Here is a 19,427-nt window from a genome sequence, read left to right as displayed (position 1 = left end):
GCCAAGGACCAGCAGAAGGGGGCATGAGGGAGCAGTGCTCTGCACCAAGACAGCCTGAAGGACCAGGATGGACCCTCTCAAGATAGGTCACCTCCCAGCGAAGCCCTGACTCAAGGTTCTGGGGCCCTGGGCCCAGTCCTGGTGCTGCCGGGAACTGAGCAAGTCACATTTGTGGAAACTTGGTTCTTCAAGTGTGGAGACTTCTGTACTTCAGTGCACTGGGGTTGTGCCCTCATCACCCAAGGATGGAGTGAAGTAAATGAAGATCACGAATTGGAAAGGAGGAAATGCTACCAGGGAAATGCTCAAGGGGGCCATCTCCACTCCTGGCCCTAGTCCTACTCAGCCATGCCAACTGAAAAAACCCACGTCCTCACCTTGCAAAACCCTGGGGCAGCTCGCCCAGGCCGTAGAGCGGGTATAAATATGGGCTCTTGCCATACCGGGCCAGGGACTCACTGTACAACTTGATGCGGTTGATGGTCTCAAGACAGGGCTGGTCCAGGTAGCTGGGGGACAGGAGTTAGGGAAGATGCTCCAGTAGCAGCACCCCTGACTTACCCCCACCCAGGTACCAGGTACCAGGCCAGTCTTCCCACCACCCTGAATGGCCTGGGGAAGATGAGGATCAAATGCAAGGGGGAAATGGAAAGGGTGATAGGTGAGCCTATGGCTGAGTACAAGGAACATGCAGGGCAGGGGGACAACAGGCAGGTGTGGAGAGGGCAGGAGGTGGGCCGGGCGAGGGGGCTGCCGCCACACCAGCTTCCCCTCACTCATCAGTGCGGTAGAGTGCCAGGGCGTGGCCAGTGAAATCGATGACATCCTGGCCCAGATCAAACTTCCGGTAGACATCACGCATGCTGGTAGTCTGGGGGTCAACACCCTCAAAGGTCTTGGGGTCATTCTCATCGAAGTTTGCCACAAACACCAGGAACTTGCGGAAGCGCCGTTTCTCAAACATACCCATCAGATCTAAGGAAGGTGGCGGGAGGAGGTTCTGCACCAACGCAGCACAAAACTCTCCATCTCAGCAGGGCAGGCACCCCCACTCCCAGCCCAGCTGTCCTGTGACCTTAGGTTAACCTCTCCACCCTTTTTAGCCTCAGTTTCCCCACCAGGATGAAGAGGGGATTGGCCTGGATGGACTCTAAGGGCTTTCCTGGCTTGGACACTTGGGGATGTCTTGAGGATCCAGTGGAGCCCCTGCCAAAGGCTCAAGTTTTCTTTGTTGTTGTTGTTTTTTGAGATGGAGTCTTGCTCTATCGCCCAGGCTGGAGTGCAGTGGTGTGATCTCGGCTCACCACAACCTCCACCTCCCGGGTTCAAACCATTCTCTTGCCTCAGCCTCCCGAGTAGCTGGGATTACAGGTGTGTGCCACCACACTCAGCTAATTTTTTGTATTTTGAGACGAGACGGGGTTTCACCATGTTGGCCAGGCTGGTCTTGAACTCCTAACCTCGTGATCCACCCGCCTAGGCCTCCCAAAGTGCTGGGATTAACAGGCATGAGCCACCGCGCCTGGCCACGCTCAAGTCTTTCAAAAGGAGTCCCGTTCCCCTCCACGTCACATCCCTGCTGCGTGGGGACCTCCCTCTTGGCAGCCAGCCATGCGGCATGACATGGGGCAGAGGGAATACAGAGTGAAGGGCCTCTGGTCCTTCATGGGGGAATGTGACTTTGGACAAAGGGGTGCCTTACTCTGGACAGCCACCCATCCCAAAGACAGTTGGCTTCCCTGCCACCCCATGATTTCTCTGGCTCAGGGGGCCCACACTCACTGGAAGCCAAGGCCTCAGTCTCAGTGGACGGCACTTTGTAGATCTTGCCCCCCTTGTAGACAAAGCTGCCCTCCACCACCTTGAAATCCAGGTAGCGAGTCACTTCTGTATACAGTAGCATCTTTACCAGCTGCCCTGTGGGGGTGCACAAGGGCAACATCAGCACGGCTCTCTCCAGAGGTTCTAGCTGGTCTGGCTGCGCCTCCTTTGGAGCCTGACTGTCCTTAGGTCTTCCCTATCACCCCCGACCTGCAATACCTCCTTCCTGTCCCTCACCGTTAGCCATGAGGAATTTGGGAATCAGGTCAACGTTCCAGTCTCGGCCTCGGCCCATGGACTCAGGGGGCCCCTCCAGCAACTGAAAACGCTTATACAGCTGTAAGCAGAAGGGAGAGAGAGACACCTCAGGGACCACCTCCTCCTGCTCCAGGCACCTGGAGAGCTACTTCCACCCTGTGCCGCTGTGTGGGAGGTTAACAGGGATGGGCCTGGGCCCAGGCAGCCTCACCTCCTCCAGGGGTGTGATGGAGGAGCTCTCGCCCCCGTAGTAGGGGTTCCGGTCCATGTGCAGCACCTTCTTCCCGTTCACAGACATGATGCCCGACAAGATGCATTCCTGGGGGAGGGCCACACAATCCACTGCACTCCCACCTTCCTCTGCTCCTACCAGCAGCCCTGATTTGTTCCCCACCCAAACCTGCCTCAGTGGACAGCTCCTTCCACCCACCACCCCCACCGGCTAGTTGCCTCGCCTAAAATTGGGGTGATGGCTTCATCCGACCACACTCTCCATTGCAACCTTGCGGGGTAAAGGAGACCCGTCCCCCTCACAAGGCAGACAGTGAAATAACGGAGGCTTTGAGGTAGGCAGGGCATCCAGCAGACACAGGATGGCCTTCCAGTACCAACACGCCGAGAGGCATCTACCTACGCAGAGCCGCACAAAAAGGCGGATAAAACACAATGTGGCACAGAGGGGACCCAGCTGGACTGCGAAGGACACTCCAAAGGGAAGCAAAGAAAGGCTTAGCACAGTCCTTGAAATTGTAGGCCCCACCCTGGACTGCTCTTTCTTCAAAGAGCAGGAGCCCCTGCCGCTGAGGAGGGGCATCTGGGTCTGGACCGAGGGAGAAGAGTCTCTCAGGGGAGTGGGCCAACGGGATTTTCGGGGAAAGGGGGAAGATAAACACCCTCACCAGTCACTGTCACTAGCCCAAGGACAAAGGCTGCAGATGCTACTCAGCCTGAGGTCTCCATGGGCAACCGAGGTGGGGTTGCAGGAATGTGCTTACTGCCCCCACTGCTGCTCCTTCTGGAACATTCCCTGGATCCCCTGGCCCCAGAAGACGACGAGGGGGTGGGCTGAGAGCCCACCCTGGCGAGGCCCCCTGACCCCAGGTCCTTATACTTCATCCTCACAGGGATTAGCGCAAGATGGGAAGGGACGCTGGGAGGCAACGCTAGGCGGGCGATGGGTGCGGGCGACGGGTTGGATGCCTTGATGGGTGGGGGCGACGGGTGGGCGGGGTGGGGGCGACGGGTGGGCGGGGTCGGGGGCAACGGGCCGAGTGGGGGTGCGTTTTCCGGTCCAGAGGGCAGGGGTAGGGAAGATGGGAGAGCGCCGGGGGTCGGACCCGGGTAGGCCAGGGGGCGGCCAGGAAGGGGGCCCCTTCGGGGAGATGGGGTCATGGCAACGAACAGAGGCGACATCGCGGGGGGAGCAGCGGGGTGGGCACGGCGCCGGCTTTTCGGGGAGCCGAGCGCAGAAGATGGCAGTGACCGGAGGATGGGCCGGCGGCCGCATCATCGCGGGGAATGGCGAGGGCACGACGCAGGGCCAAGGGCGCCCGGGGCCGCACTTACGGTGAGGCCGGTCCCCAGCACGATTACATCGTATTCCTCGTCCATGGTCAGGCCTCAGTGGCAGCGCCCGCTCGGCTCCTCCTCCTCCTTCACCGCAGCAGTAGCCACCGCCGCTGCCGCCACCGCACTGGACCAAAGATGGCGGAGCGTCGGCCGCCGCCCGACCCCTCCGCCGCGTCAAAGAGTCCCGCCTCTTCCCGCGCCCCGCCGCACCCGGCAGGGGACACCGCCTTCCCGGCTCGCCTCCCGGGAGGGCTGCCAGGGCCCGGGCCACAGCACCAGCGCGGCTCCGCGGGCGACGTTGCTCGCCGAGAGTCCAGAGAGGCTCGGGGCGGGGCGGGCGGGGCGGGCCGGCGGCCGGTGCTGCGGCCCGGGAAGGATCCATGCGCGGGAGCCGCGCGCGCCCCGCCCCACCCGCCCCGCCCCGCCCCGCGCGCGCCCGCCCCGCGCGCGCCCGCCCCGCCCCCCCGGAGTCTCGGCGCGGCCCCGCGACCGGACGCGCGCCGCTGCGGCAGCCGGGGGCGGCTCCCTCACGACGCGAAGGCTGCCATTGTCACTACAGCCTCCTGAGACGCCGAAGCGCACCGGGACTCGGCCCGACCACCCCTCCCTGCCCTAAGCGGTTAGGGCCCAGCTTACTAAAGCCCCTCCCGGTCTCCGGGGATGCCTCCTAGCCTCCCCCTCTCCAGGCTCCATCCTCCCGCATACCTCTGGCGAGCACGCGCCAAAAGCTCAGCGCAGAAATGAGCGACAAGAGGCCCAACGCATGGCGATCCTCGTTTACTTTATTAGGAAGGAAACAACCGAGCACCCCCTGCTCCTGCCAGGCACTTCCGGTGGGAACATGCCAGACAGCCGACGATTGCACCCAGCCCACCTGTGGAGGTGCCTTCCTTCTCAGGCCACAGAAATAAACCCCAGTGTACTGCTTATTGTTAGCACAACATCACCAGAAAACGATAACGACAGCCAAGCAGGACAGTTAAGTAGAACTTCCACACCCCAAACTCAGGGAGCCCTATAACCTTAAGGAGGGAGCATTTGCTACACAAAAACACTATCCACAGCCAGGGATGATGTAGACACAAGAATAAATAAGGAGAAAGGGGACCCTAGAATTCATGTCCCTTACGCCTCACAGCGACTAAGCCTGGGAAGCTGGTTGGTCTAGCATCTACGCAGAATATGTACACCTTGTTGGGAGAGATGGGGGCAGCCCAGGAAAGCTCCTCAGCAGGCTGAAGAGGGAGCAAGATGGGCTGAGGGGAGCTTGGGGTTCATGCTGCGGTAGGAAGAGGGAAGCTCCAGTCCAGTGTGCTGCAGGGTGGGAAAGCAACAACACGGACACTGTCCCACCCTCAACCCCCGACTGGCACAGGGTCAGACGATCTGGGTCAAAGAAATGGTGGGGCCCTTGTGATCATCAAAGCGATCCATGGTCTTGAGACTGAGGATCATGTGCAGGCCGTAGGTGAAGATGAAGAGCATGAACAGGGAGGTCAGCAGCCCCATCCAGATGCCAGGGGAGAAGAAGCTGGCACAGTCACTGGCATAGGAGAACTGCTCCCCCATCACGTTGAAAGCCTGGATCTGGCAGACACACAGACACGGGTCAGAAAGGACCGTTGGGAGGCCCAGCAAGGACTGGGACAAGGGCAGCGCAGGGACAGGACTCCCAAGCCCAAGCCTCTCTTCGTTTCTCAAACACCAGCCTGGGCTCCCCCACCTGAAGCTGGGCCACCCCTGCGCCATACCTGGAAGTCCTGAAGCATCATCTGCCAGGGGGAGGGCTGCGTGCGGGCCACGAGGAGACTGCCCTTCTTGCTCAGGCTGCTGACATACTCGCAGTGGAAGGAGTAGATGCTGGGCCCTGTGACCTGGGAAGCATTGAAGTAGGCAACGGAGCCATTGCTGTGGACTTCGAGGCGCTCCATGGTAAACCAGTGCCGGGCGGACACTGGGTAGAGGCGGTTGGCCAGAATGAACCTGGGGAAGGTGGCAGGGATGTCAGGTGAGCTGGGGAGGCTGGGGCCACACCAGCCTCCCCACACCTCAACCACCCCAGGACTCACTTGAATGTCACTGTGGTACCAAAGAGTCGTTCATAGGTCAGTGAGAGCCTGCGGAGGCAGAGAAAGAGGTGCACCATGAGGCTCTGGGAGGGCCTTTGGCATCTTAGAGGAACAAGTTCCTCAGCTCTGCTCTTACCTAAGCTGCCTTGGGTCCTTGCAGCCACCTGAAGAAGCAGTGACCCCACTTGACAGATAGGAAAACTGAGGATCCAGTCACATTGCAAGCCCAGAACAGAGCTGGAAGCCAGGACCCAGGTTCCCCTTGCCACCAGCATGGGGGTCCTTCCTCTGGTTCCCCTGAGCTCACTACCTCTCCTTTTACTCCCTCTTAGGGTCACTAAGGTGCCTGGGCTGGGCTTTGGGGGTGAGAGCAAACAGAAGGGCATGGTTGCCCCATAAATGCCTCAGGTAGCTGGCCTGGCATTTGCCCACACAAAGTCCCAGAAGTTTTGCTCAAGGGGGAGGTGTTAACAACCAAGGTCCCAACCAAAGACTCACAAGCATGGGGAGGCAGAAGTCTGAGCAACTCCCCTCCAACAGCACCCCCCGCCATGACACCTCCTACATCCTCACACTGCCCAGACCCCAACCAGACCATGGCCATCCCCACCCCAACACACAGACCTGACCCTGGCTCCCTGCCCCACCTGCGACTCACAGTGGTGGGAAGGTCACCTGTGGTGGCACAGTCCTCCCCAGCCTAGTGCCCTTGCCTGGCAAAGGAGTCATTCCAGAAGGAGCCAGTCAGGTTGAGCTCCTGCACCCCAAAGGTGAGGGGAGTCAGGTCCTCCCACTGGTCCTTGTACGCCACAGAGAAGTTTTGGGCCCAGAACAGGATCCGGGGAGCAGTGTCATTGTAACTCACAGGAGGATGGATCACAGGTGATATTGGCTGTTTTTGTAACAGCTGGCGACCTAGCCCTTCAGCCACCACCGCTACATCACGGGCCACCTGCAGAAACACCCAACCAGCCTTCTTTCAGCAGCCCTGGGAGACTGTCATACTCCAACCCAGCTGTCGTGCCCTCCCTCCTCTCCCGACAGGACACCCTGTCCACTATCTCAAAGTCCCGCCAGCCAGAGGAGGCCTTTCCTCCAGAAAGCTTTCCCTGATGGCCCCTAAACCCTGATGACGTTCCTAGTCCCTCAAACTTAGGGTCATTTAGACTTAGTGTCCAAGTCTGCCACCCACAAGCCTCAAAGGACGAGATGGAAAGCTGCCCCTGGAATGGGGAGGCAGCACTTGAGTACTCATCCTAGTCCTCCCCCAGAGTCAGCCCAGGGACAAGCCACTCCAAATAGTCACACCACAGGGGTTCTGTGCCTGATGCTTCCGCTATGCTGGGCCTCCCGGACAGCCTGCCTGTGGCATACACCCCCCACCTCCAGACAGACTCACCACACTGCCTCTCCCTGCATGCCCCAGAGCCCCTGCTGGAAGGGCACATACCCTGGAAGGGCGGACCGCTGTGAGGGCCGCTGTGTACGGGACATCTTCAGACTTGAGTGTGCTCAGGACCTGCCCAATGACCTCATCTGAGGGTCAACAAGGAGAGCAGAGAGTCAAGTCACCAGGCACCCTGTGTAAAGAAACACTCCCCACCGTCTGCTTTAGAAACCTTCTAGACCATCTGAAAGTGGTGTTATTACTTTCCACTGAGGATCCTTAGGAGCAGCTATTTCTCATCCCACCCCCATTCCTAGCCTCCCCCGTGGACAACTGTGGCTTTGGTCATCAACTTCCTAATGCCAAGCCCTACCTATGTGACACGAGAAAATACATATCAATACAGAAAACTCCGCATCCACCCATGAAAGGTTTGTGACTGCCTTTCCATGGGGAATGACTGTTCTTTATTGCAAATAGGTAAGTCCCCAGAATTGTTTTTCCAAATGTCTGCAGTCTTATTAAACCCATAACTCTAGGATTCACGCTGCATGCACAGAAACTGGCTCCATAGCCTCCAGCACAGAGGGCCCCCCCTCTGCCAAGTGGGGTCTGGCTGGACAGGGTCCTCTGCTAGGTGGTCCCTGGCTGGTCCTGGGAGCCAGCATTTCCCTGCTCCACTGTCAGCTGCCCCGAGAAGCAGGAGGGCCACCCTGGGAGTGAGGAGGCTGAGGAGCTGCAGGCCAACTGTCTGTGGTCCCCGCCCAAGGGCTAGGTGAGGATGTGCATCCTCCCTGATTCTACTCACCATTGCCTGTGAGGACTTCCCTGGGTGCCATCAGACCAGAGCTATGGAAGACAAACAGAGCACCAGAGTCCTCAGGCGGCCTGGACCTGTGCTGCCTACTACCCTTCCCCCGCCCCAGCTTCTCCTCCCCACTAGCCCCACACACCAAGCCTGCACACTCTTACCTCAGTGCCCACTCCTGGAAGCCCATCTCACCCCGAGGCTTCTCAGTCACACTCAAGTCCTAGCCACCTGCTCTGTGACAAGGGCCTGGCTAGGTGAGAAAGCTCCCCACCCACAGGGCTCACATCTGCCTCATTTCTGGAGCTAGGCACCAACTCCTGAATCACAGAAGAGGCCCTCCCCACCTCTTCTGGCCACACACGGCACCTTCTAGAAGGGCTGTGAGGGGGTGGGGAGTACTGGCATATTTGGTCGAATGGTGCCACCACATGCCATAGCCCAGGGCCTTGCTGCTCTGTGGACCCCGAGGCTGGTGGCTGGGCCATGTGGGCAGTACCTGGCCGTGTAGGGCAGGCGAATGAGCAGCAGGGCAGGGAGGCTGGCGTTGAGCTTCAGCTCCCGCAGGGTGGCCAAGTCCACATGCAAGGGGCTGGCCCTGAGCTTCTCCTGCAGGTAAGTGGTCAGAGTGCTGACTGCATACCAGTCAACGGCAGGAAGCACCAGGGAGGAGGGGGCCAGGTCCAGGGCATTCTGGTGACAGGGGAGAGGCAAAAGGTGAGTTAGCCAGGGGCCAGTGGGCCTGGGCCAGCCCCCCAAACCTCTCTGGCAGGTTTCCTCTGGCAAGCCATACCCACAAAGGCTCACCAAGAAAATGGCCCACACCCCAGCCCCTGACATTCAGGCCCCAGGCCTTTCTACCCCAAAGCCAGTGTCTCTGCTAAGAGTATGAGGTGGTTTTGTTGTTGTTGTTGTTGTTGTTTGTTTGCGGGGGGGGGGGGGGAGGGAGGAGGCAGCCCAGAGGAGACTCAGACCCAAGTAACCCTGATATGAGGTAAGAGTACAGTTCTTATGCTGGGAGAAGCACAGAATGTCCCCCATGGCCCCTGGCTGGGAGAGGACTCTTACCTCTAGATTAGAAAAGGCGCTGTCCTGCTTGTTTCCAAACACACCACCATATGCTGTGAAATCCTCAATGCTCAGCTAATAGGGAAACAGGGGAGACATCTGAGGAGGTTTGACAAGGAATGGGGGCCAAGGCAGGGGACAGCCACCTTCCCCGTGCATTCTCAGGGCCAGCAAAGTCTCACTGAGAGTCAGGTTCGGTATAGTGGAGCGCGACTGTGTGTTGGTGGTGGTGGGTGGGAGACTCGTCTCTTCCCTCCAGCACTGTCAAGGCAGGGTGAGAAGACATAGAAGGCAGTCATGGGGGTGGGGAGATCTGTAGGCAGCTGATTTGTGGTAACCTCAGGAGTAGGAGTCAGCTGCCTTACCCGCCCTACAGACAAGAGGAACTGGGGAGGGAACAGGGAAGCTGTGGGGAGGGGGTGGGGCAGGCAAGAGCATTTGCAGCAGGCCTCCCAGCCAGAGAAAATGGGAGTTGGCTATGTCCAGTCTGGACAGGACCGTCACCCCACTTGCTTTTGGTGGAATGGGAGAGAGGTGAGATCTCAGAACATGCGGAGGAAGCACTGAAGTCTTTTGAGCTCTTAGGACCACAGTGGCCCTGACCCCATCCCTTTTTCTATACAACTTACAGATGTCCTTTGTCCTTTCGCTCCTACCCCCTACTCCAATCTCCAGCTTCCTCTGGCCTTTCCCAGTTAGGCCCTGAGGAGATTTTAATCAGCTTCCCTAACCTGTTTGGTATATACACTCGCCCAGTCTCCCCTCCCTTGTGGGCAGGACCTTGCTGCTGTTTGGCCGCCCGGGCTCCCAGTCGGAAAGCCCAGGAGTTGCTGGTGGTTCCTGTGGGCTTTCTTTAATTGAGAAATCACACCACTCCCTGCTCCACATTACCCAAGGCTTTCTTACACATTTAGAACTGCACCTGACCTTCCCCCTCATGGCCTACAAGGTCCTACTTCATTGCCTGGCCACCTGAGAACCATCTCCTACATCTCCTACCCCTTTCTCTCACTCACTGTGCTCCAGTCACACCAGGTCTTCCTTGAGCTTGCCAAGAGCACACCTCGCCCAGGGCCCTTGCATTTGCTGTTCCAGGAATGTCCTTCCCCCAACGGCTCCCTCCCTCCATTAAGATCTCTGCTCAGATATCACCTCCTCACCTCCTCAGTGAGGCCTGGTCTGACCACCCTTATCTAAAACAGCATCCCAGTCACTCTGTCCCCTTAGCCTGTTTCCTTCCCTAAAGACTATAACACTGACATCATATAATATACCAACTTAGTATTTACTGGTCACCCTCATGAGAATGTCAGCTTCCTGACGGTGGGGGATTGGGTTCTTCTGCTCACTGCCGTATTCCCAACACTTCATAATACCTGGCACATAGTAGGCTTTCCATATTGGACAAATGAATGAATGGGTGAATGCCGAAAGACTGGGGGATCCTGGCTAGATGTTTTATGTGGCTTATAAGAATTCCCCCTCACAGGCCGGGCGCGGTGGCTCATGCCTGTAATCCCAGCAGTTTGGGAGGCCGAGGTGGGTTGATCACGAGGTCAGGAGTTCAAGACCAGTCTGGCCAACATGGTGAAACCCTGTCTCTACTCAAAATACAAAAAAAAAATACAAAAATTAGCCGGGCGCAGTGGCAGGTGCCCTGTAATCCTAGTTACTCAGGAGGCTGAGGCAGAGAATTGCTTGAACCCAGGAGGTGGAGGTTGCATTGAGCTTACATTGCACCACTGCATTCCAGCCTGGGCAACAGAGCGAGACTCTGTCTCAAAAAAACAAAAAACAAAAAAAAAGAATTCCCCCTCACAGCCCTCTGATGTAGGTGGTGTCTTCATTTTACAGATGTAGAAACTGTCATTGACAAAGATTATTTCATGCCTCCAATGGCTGGTTACATGGTGGAACTAGGACTCAGTTCCTATCTGACTATATTATTTACCACCTCCTGAAAAGACTTCAGGCCACCATCTGCCCACACAGCAACCAAGGGAGACTACAAGGGCAATGAGCCATACAGGCCACCAACAAGGGAGGGCCTAGCAGACGCTTGCTATCTTAGAATCATCTCATGGTCTGCACGCCTGCTTGGGGGCAAAGATCCTGGATGGGAGGGAAAACAGCATGCAGGTTATGAGCTCCAATTGGGAGGGAGGATTGACAGACTCAGGCTGGAACCAAAGTGGTGTCTATCAACTGTAGTGAAACATTGTATCTCGACAAACCTTACTTTCCTTGGCAGTAAAACCGAGATAATGACATCAGTATAGCAAGTGCCTACAAAGCACTAAACAGGTGATCATTTTCCAATTATCATTATTATGATCATCACAGCTAGAATTACAACTGTGCCACCCATTAGCTGTATGAGCTTGGGCAAGTCACTTAACCTCCAGCCTCAGTCTTCTCATTTATAAACGAACAGGAACAATAATCCCCACCCACCATATTGGAGTAAGTCAGATATCCAAAGTGCTTGGTAATCAGTAGGTACCTGGCCTCTGACCCGTCACTTCCTCCAATCAAGTTGGTGCCATTTCCGAGGCTGTCGCCATGCCCACTGAAGCGTTTACTACAGGCCTTCCCATGAGATGACCCACACCTCCCTACGGTTGGGACAAGGTCACTGAAGCTTCCCTTGGGGAATGGGCGTCAGTGTCATGGGGGGAGGGGTTCCTGGCTGCCTCCCGATGACCGGGGGAGAGTGGGCTGGGGCAGGCGCACCTTGTCCTGCAGGAACAGCAGCACATTCCGGGGACCCAGCTCCAGGGCGGGATCTAAGTAGGCAGAGAGTTGCAAGTCGCTGGTGATGTGGCCTTCATGAGTGTCGGCAGGAGCCCACAAGTCCCTGGCAGGGGACAGAAGAGGTGCTGTCAGACGGGGGCGCATGTGGACTGGAGCTCTGTTGCCGGCAGATTCGCTGCGACCCCCGAGCAAAGAACAGTCCACCTCTGGGCCTCACCACCCCTCGCGTAGGACAGCGCCGGAGTCGGAGTCGGGCGAGGGCGCCTCAGCCGCCACAGCGCATCCCACCCCGGCCCGCTCACCGGTCACTGGACCACAGCACCAGCGGGACCTGCTGCTCCGCCGCTGCCACCGCCGCCGCCGCCGCCGCCGCCGCCAACGACAAAAACACCGGCAGCCACGGCATCCGCCAGAGCGCCTGGGCGCACCGCGGCCTCATCCGCACTCGAGCCGTCGCCGTGGCCGCCATCATAGCCTCAGCCTCCACTGCTTCAGTGGCCTCGACAGCCGCGGATCAGGTGACCGTTGCCCCCGCCTGAGCCCCGCCTCGCACCTCCATTGGCCCAAGCGCGGGCCGGCTGGCAGGGCCGCAGGTAATTGGACCAAGTGCATGCCACTCGCGGCCACTCCTTCTCACTGATTGGCTGTACGTGTCTCCAGGCACTCACACTCCGAGTGGGAAAGGGGATGGGGCCCAGCTAGACCTACTAGGACTAGACAAGAGGGACAGGGAGGCTCCGCGAAACCCTGCGCGCACCCTACGCGTTCGCCCGTCCGTTTTTATTTATTTATTTATTTTTTGTTGTTGTTGCTCTCTTCTTTTCTTTCTTTCTTTTTTTCTTTTTTCTTTCTTTTTTTTTTTTTTTTAAGAGACAGGGTCTCCCTATATTGCCCAGGCTGGTCTCGCCTACCCCCACCCCCCAGCTCAAGCGATCCTCGCACCTCAGCCTCCGGAAAAGTGGAACTACAGGCGCGCATCGCCGCACCCGGCCAATCCTTGTTTTAATCCTTTTCCTTAAAATTGCAAAAGTGGTGTCTTTTTCCTGTAGATGGACCCTCCCTGATACAGGTGACAGGAGACTGTAATCCCTTAGAATGAGGACAGAAGCGAGCCCAGGATAGCATCTGCGGGAACACCCAGCACTTACTTTGGGTGGGAGAAGGGTCCAGAAAAGAGATCGGACACGGAGCAACCGAAGAGGAAAGGGGGAAACCCAGAGCGAAGCGTGGCTTCAAAGACACCCTAACGGGCCGGGCGCGGTGGCTCACGCCTGAAATCCCAGCACTTTGGAAGCCGGAGGCGGGCGAATCTTGATCAAGAGATCAAGATCATCCTGGCCAACATGTTGAAACTCCGTCAATACTAAAAATACAAAAATTAGCTGGGCATGCTGGCGCACTCCTGTAGTCCCAGCTACACGGGAGGCTGAGGCAGGAGAATCACTTGAACCCGGGAGGCGGAGGTTGCAGTGAGCCAAGATCACACCACTGCACTCTAGCCTGGCAAGAGTCCATCTCAAAAAAAAAAAAAAAATTGTAGTCATGATTGTCACATGTGATTCAGACTAGGACGAGAATAGTGGCAGTTGAGTTGGAGAGAGGAAGTGGGTCTGACGATACAGTCAAAGAAAATTGTAGCTTTTGGGTCTCTCTGAGTTGGGGACTGGGAGATGAGGTCACTTGGGGGCTCACTGAGTTTCGGGTGCTTAGGGAAACCCTCAAGTGGCCATTTCCAGGCCTGAACTAGCTGAGGAGAGAGGTTTTTGCTGGAGCTTCACTGTATCCCAGGAGAATCCAGCAAACTTAAAAAGGAAAGCATGTCTATTATGTTTCTGTTACTTTTGGTACATAGTTTCAAGGCAAAGACTTCCTCTGGAATGTGGAATGCAATCTTGCCTCTACCAGGACTCTGTTGCTGAGCTGCTTCCATCCTTAGGGGAGAAACCCACCTGTGACTGCTTTTATTCTTCCCTCCGTTGCCAGGGGTCCCTGGAGCGATGGCCCTTGAGGCTTCCTGAAGCACCTGCTATGGGCCAGGCACCCAGACTCTGCCCCCGAAGTTGACAGTCTAGAGGACATGCAGGACAGCAGGTCATGATACAGGGTCATGCATGTTCCAAAGGTTGAGACATGGGACTGGGAGGGATGTAAGGAGATGGGCACCCATGAAGCTGCTCCCACCAGGAGGTGATATCTAAACTGAACCAATCACCAAATGTTGATAGCACCAATGAGCACCTTCTGTCTGGGGACTTCATCTTTAGGGTAAAAGCATTTCTTCATTGAAATCCTGGCTGGGCGTGGTGGCTTATGCCTGTAATCCCAACACTTTGGGAGGCCGAGACAGGCAGATAACCTGAGGTTAAGAGTTCAAGACCAGCCTGGCAAACGTGGCAAAACCCCATCTCTACTAAAAATACAAAAATTAGCTGGGCGTGGTGGCGGGCGCCTGTAGTCCCAGCTACTCAGGAGGCTGAGACAGGACAATTGCTTGAACCTGGGAGGTGGAGGTTGCAGTGAACCGAGATCATGCCATTGCACTCCAGCCTGGGCAACAAGAGCAAAACTCCGTCTCAAAAAAAAAAAAAAAAAAAGAAGAAGAAAGAAAAAAAGAAATCCCTTCAGGCCCTCATCTCCCTGTGGCTTTTAAAATTGTTTTAATATACTATTGGACACATACCAAAATATGTGGAACATACATGTTACATATACATGTGTAAGGTATATTACACATATCTTACCTCTACATACAGTATAAAAATAAAAGGAACGGCCGGGCGCGGTGGCTCACGCCTGTAATCCCAGCACTTTGGGAGGCCGAGGCGGGCGGATCACGAGGTCAGGAGATCGAGACCATCCTGGCTAACATGGTGAAACCCCGTCTCTACTAAAAATACAAAAAATTAGCCGGGCATGTGGCGGGCGCCTGTGATCCCAGCTACTTGGGAGGCTGAGGCAGGAGAATTGCTTGAACCCAGGAGGCGGAGGTTGCAGTGAACCGAGATCGCACCACTGCACTCCACCCTGGGCGACAAAGCAAGACTCCGTCTCAAAAAATAAATAAAAGGAACCTCAGACCACTGCCCCCGCCCCTGGACTTCATAGTCAGTGAAGAGCACTGCCAGTTCCTTAGCAGGAACCTGGGTCCCCCAAACCCCATTTTCCTATGTCCCCTGAGAAACAACTGTTATCCTGCATTGGTACCAGATGGCATTGTTCCTTTTTTTTTTTTTTTTGAGACGGAGTTTCACTGTCACCCAGGCTGGAGTGCAGTGGCATGATCTCAGCTCACTGCAACCTCCACCCCCCGGGTTCAAGCGATTCTCCCACCTCAGCCTCCCGAGTAGCTGGGACTACAGGCACCCACCACCATGCCTGGCTAATTTTTGTATTTTTAGTAGAGATGAGGATTCACCATGTTGGTCAGGCTGGTCTCAAACTCCTGACCTTGTGATCCGCCCGCCTCGGCCTCCCAAAGTGCTGGGATTACAGGCGTGAGCCACCACACCTGGCCTCGTTCTGCCTGTAGTCCTCTGCAGTCTGTTCATCAGCAGTTGATGGAGGTCGCTGTTCGCTTACCCAGCTGCTAGGCTCATTCCCTGTTGCTAGACACTGGGTGGTTCCCCTTGTTTGCTGTGGTGCAGAATGCAAGAAGTCTCGGATACCATGGTAGACTGCATCATTGCTCACAAGTACTCAATCCTCCAAGCTCTTGCACCTCCCAATCCCCTGACCTGTTAAAAAAGCACTGCCATGGTGAAACGTAACCCAAAAAAGAAAAGTAGGCTGGGCGCGTTGACTCACACTTGTAATCCCAGCACTTTGGGAGGCCGAGATGGGTGGATCACCTGAGGTCCAGAGTTCAAGACCAGCCTGGCCAACATGGTGAAACCCCGTCTCTATTAAAAATACAAAAGAATTAGCCGGGCATGGTGGCATGCGCCTATAATCCCAGCTACTTGGGAGGCTGAGGCAGGAGAATCGCTTGAGAACCCGGGAGGTGGAGGTTGCAGTTAGCAGAGATCGTGCCATTGCACTCCAGCCTGGGTGACAGAGTGAGACTCCGTCTCAAAAAAAAAAAAAAAAAAGTACACAAAATAAAGATGTACAGTGTATAATGCTTATCAAAGCAGACAGTCCCATGGCATCACCCAGGTCAATAATTTGAATATCACTGCCCCAAAAGCCCCTCTCATTCCCTTCCTATCACTTCCCAATGTGACCATGAACTTGATTCTTATGCTAATCACTTTGGTCTTTATAGTTTGACCAGTTAAGTATGCATTCCTAAAAAGGTCATGGGATATGTTTTGACTGTTTTGAGACTTTAAATAAAGGAAATTATTCAGTATAATATTTTTCCCTCCTCCACTCTTTTTTTTTGTTTGTTTGGAGACAGAGTTTGGCTCTTGTTGCCCAGGCTGGAGTCCAATGGCGCCATCTTGGCTCACTGCCACCTTCGGATTCAAGCAATTCTCCTGCCTCAGCCTCCCGAGTAGCTGGGATTACAGGCATGTGCCACCATGCCCGGCTAATTTTTTGTATTTAGTAGAGATGGGATTTCACCATGTTGGTCAGGCTGGTCTCGAACTCCTGACCTCAGGTGACCCACCCACCTCAGCCTCTCAAAGTGTTGAGATTACAGGTGTGAGTCACCGCACCCAGCCCTCTCCTCCACTCTAAAGGGAAGTGTTATTTTGTGTCTAGATTCTTTGCTCAATATTGGCAGATTAATTCAAGTGGCTGCATGTAACAATGTTGCCTCATAGTATTCCACTGGATAAATGTGTCACCATTGATTGCCTCCTTCAACTGTTGACATTTGGTTGGTTTCCCATTTGGGCTGTTATGGCTAATGCTACTGTGAACAATTATGTATACGTCTTTTTTTGTTTGTTTGTTTGTTTGTTTTTGAGACGGAGTCTCACGCTGTTGCCCAGGCTGGAGTGCAGTGGCGCGATCTCGGCTCACTGCAAGCTCCGCCTCCTGGGTTCACGCCATTCTCCTGCCTCAGCCTCCTGAGTAGCTGGGACTACAGGCGCCTGCCACCGCGCCCGGCTAATTTTTTGTATTTTTAGTAGAGACGGGGTTTCACTGTGGTCTCGATCTCCTGACCTTGTGATCCGCCCGCCTCGGCCTCCCAAAGTGCTGGGATTACAGGCTTGAGCCACTGCGCCCGGCCTGTTTGTTTTTTTTTGTTTGCTTTTGTTTTCTGTTTTTTGGGTTTTTTTTAGACAGAGTCTCGCTCTGTCGCCCAGGCTGGAGTGCAGTGGCGAGATCTTGGCTCACTGCAAGCTCTACCTCCCGGGTTCCCGCCATTCTCCTGCCTCAGCCTCCTGAGTAGCTGGGACTACCGGCGCCCACCACCACGCTGAGCTAATTTTTTGTATTTTTAGTAGAGACGGGGTTTCACCGTGTTAGCCAGGATGGTCTCGATTTCCTGACCTCATGATCTGCCTGCCTCGGCCTCCCAAAGTGCTGGGATTACAGGCGTGAGCCACAGCGCCTGGCCAATGTATGTCTTTTGTTAAACATAGATGTTCATTTCAATAGGTATATAACTAGGTGGGGAATTGCTAGGTCATAGAGTATATGCACTGGGTTGAGTAGTGTCCCCATATAAGTCATTGCAGACAGAATCAAGTTAAGGTGAGGTCACACTGGATAAGGGTGACCCCTAGTCCAATGCCTGGTGTTTTTAAAGGAGGAGAAAAAGAGACAGACACAGGGAGGAGAGCGCCGCATGAAGCTGAAGGCAGAGATTGGAATGACACCTCCGCACGCCAAGGAACACGGAGCGTTGCTGGGAACCACTGGAAGAAGCCAGAAGAGACGCATGGAGCTGACTCTCCCTCACAGCTCCAGAAGGAACCCACCCTGGTGCCACCTTGATTTTGGACTTCTGGCCTTCAGAACTGGGAGAGAATAAATTTCTGTTGCTTTAAAATTCCCGCTCTCTGGCACTTTGTTACTGCAGCCACAGGAAACCCACACAGTGCACGCTCTGCTTTTTGTGTTTCCTTTTCTGTGAAATGCCTTTTATTTATTTATTTTTTTTTTTTTGAGACGGAGTCTTGCTCTGTCGCCCAGGCTGGAGCGCAGTGACCAGATCTCGGCTCACTGCAAGCTCCGCCTCCCGGGTTCCCGCCATTCTCCTGCCTCAGCCTCCCGAGTAGCTGGGACTACAGGCGCCCGCCACCTCGCCCGGCTAGTTTTTTGTATTTTTTAGTGGAGAAGGGGTTTCACCGTGTTAGCCAGGATGGTCTCGATCTCCTGACCTCGTGATCCGCCCGTCTCGGCCTCCCAAAGTGCTGGGATTACAGGCTTGAGCCACCGCGCCCGGCCTTTTATTTTTTTTTTATTTTTTATTTTTATTTTTATTTTTTTTGAGACGGAGTCTCGCTCTGTCGCCCAGGCTGGAGTGCAGTGGCCGGATCTCAGCTCACTGCAAGCTCCGCCTCGCGGGTTCACGCCGTTCTCCTGCCTCAGCCTCCCGGGTAGCTGGGACTACAGGAGCCCGCCACCTCGCCCGGCTAGTTTTTTGTATTTTTTAGTAGAGACAGGGTTTCACCGTGTTAGCCAGGATAGTCTCGATCTCCTGACCTCGTAATCTGCCCGTCTCGGCCTCCCAAAGTGCTGGGATTACAGGCATGAGCCACCGCGCCCGGCCTTTCTTTTTTTTTTTTTTGAGACAGAATTTCACTTTATCTGTCCAGGTTGGAGTGCAATGGGGCAATCTTGGCTCACTGAAGCCTCCGTTTCTCGGGTTCTAGCGATTCTCCTGCCTCAGCCTCCTGAGTAGCTGGGATTACAGGCACCCGCCAACACGCCTGGCTAATTTTATTTATTTGTAGAGATAGGGGTTTCACCATGTTGGCCAGACTGGTCTCAAACTCCTGGCCTCAGGTGATCCGCCCGCCTCCGCCTCCCAAAGTGTTGGGATTACAGGCGTGAGCCACCACACCCGGCCTTAACCACTTTTAACTGTACAGTTCAGTGGCATTAAGAATGTTCACATTGTTGTACAGCCATCACCACCATCCATCTTCAGAACTCTTTTCTTCTTCCCAAACTAAAGTTCTGTCCCTATTATACAATTTCCCATTCCCCCATCCTCCCAGGCCCTACAAACAACCTTTTACTTTTTGATTCTGGATCTGAAGCTGGTAAGTACATCATATAAGTGGAACCATGTAATATGCAGCCTTTTGTTTCTGGCTTATTGCAGTTAGCATGTTTCTTGAAAATCCTTTGAGAGTATCCATTTGGTAGCATGTATCAAAATGTCATTTCTTTTTATTTTTAAATTAAAATTTTTTTTTTTGAGACGGAGTCTCACTCTGTTGCCCAGGTTGGAATGCAGTGGCCGGATCTCGGCTCACTGCAAGCTCCGCCTCGTGGGTTCACACCATTCTCCTGCCTCAGCCTCCAGCTGGGACAACAGGCGCCTGCCACTACGCCCAGCTTTTTTTTTTTTTTTTTTTTTTTTTTTTTTAGTAGAGACGGGGTTTCACCATGTTAGCAAGGATGGTCTCGATCTCCTGACCTTGTGATCCGCCCACCTCAGCCTCCCAAAGTGCTGGGATTAGAGGCGTGAGCCACCGCGCCTGGCCTTTTTTTTTTTTTTTTGAAACGAAGTTTTGCTCGTTTCCCAGGCTGGTGTGCAATGGCGCCATCTGGGCTCACCGCAACC

At 55.1% G+C, this 19,427-nt stretch overlaps 3 protein-coding genes and 1 long non-coding RNA gene across 9 annotated transcripts in view; 1 reads left to right on the top strand and 3 right to left on the bottom strand.

Annotated features, from left to right (window-relative positions):
• GDI1 (GDP dissociation inhibitor 1) overlaps positions 1–19,427 on the bottom strand; it is a 121,470-nt gene that overhangs the window by 2,029 nt on the left and 100,014 nt on the right. For 2 of the 4 annotated variants that reach the window (XM_050775468.1, XM_050775469.1), the window contains exons 2-7: positions 3,646–3,739; positions 2,291–2,398; positions 2,059–2,158; positions 1,783–1,917; positions 777–975; positions 378–509 (exon numbers count right to left, since the gene is read on the bottom strand). In XM_050775468.1, coding sequence (XP_050631425.1) covers positions 378–509; positions 777–975; positions 1,783–1,917; positions 2,059–2,158; positions 2,291–2,398; positions 3,646–3,690 — 719 coding nt within the window. In that variant the 5' untranslated portion in view covers positions 3,691–3,739. Of the gene's footprint in view, positions 1–377; positions 510–776; positions 976–1,782; positions 1,918–2,058; positions 2,159–2,290; positions 2,399–3,645; positions 4,022–19,427 lie in introns of those variants that run through there. The other 2 variants (XM_050775467.1, XM_050775466.1) reach the window with 2 other exon arrangements.
• The window catches only part of FAM50A (family with sequence similarity 50 member A), a 35,066-nt gene that overhangs the window by 9,839 nt on the left and 5,800 nt on the right, over positions 1–19,427 (bottom strand). The gene's annotated exons all lie outside the window — the stretch shown is intronic.
• Positions 4,410–19,427, bottom strand: part of ATP6AP1 (ATPase H+ transporting accessory protein 1) — a 125,505-nt gene continuing 110,487 nt past the window's right edge. The window contains exons 2-11 of one of the 3 annotated variants that reach the window (XM_050775441.1): positions 12,037–12,245; positions 11,714–11,837; positions 8,981–9,055; positions 8,412–8,605; positions 7,913–7,953; positions 7,168–7,253; positions 6,431–6,669; positions 5,718–5,765; positions 5,400–5,631; positions 4,410–5,235 (exon numbers count right to left, since the gene is read on the bottom strand). In XM_050775441.1, coding sequence (XP_050631398.1) covers positions 5,026–5,235; positions 5,400–5,631; positions 5,718–5,765; positions 6,431–6,669; positions 7,168–7,253; positions 7,913–7,953; positions 8,412–8,605; positions 8,981–9,055; positions 11,714–11,837; positions 12,037–12,206 — 1,419 coding nt within the window. In that variant the 5' untranslated portion in view covers positions 12,207–12,245 and the 3' untranslated portion in view covers positions 4,410–5,025. The remainder of the gene's footprint in view (positions 5,236–5,399; positions 5,632–5,717; positions 5,766–6,430; positions 6,670–7,167; positions 7,254–7,912; positions 7,954–8,411; positions 8,606–8,980; positions 9,056–11,713; positions 11,838–12,036; positions 12,246–19,427) is intronic. The other 2 variants (XM_050775443.1, XM_050775442.1) reach the window with 2 other exon arrangements.
• LOC126945521 (uncharacterized) lies at positions 12,224–17,684 on the top strand. Its single transcript, XR_007722469.1, has 2 exons — positions 12,224–12,327; positions 17,439–17,684. It is a non-coding gene; the product is annotated as an uncharacterized LOC126945521 (long non-coding RNA).

The sequence above is a fragment of the Macaca thibetana genome, chromosome X, assembly GCF_024542745.1.
Source record: "Macaca thibetana thibetana isolate TM-01 chromosome X, ASM2454274v1, whole genome shotgun sequence".
Classification (NCBI taxonomy): domain Eukaryota; kingdom Metazoa; phylum Chordata; class Mammalia; order Primates; family Cercopithecidae; genus Macaca; species Macaca thibetana.
Note: the sequence above shows the minus strand (reverse complement) of the source record. Positions and strands in the feature narration are given on the sequence as shown.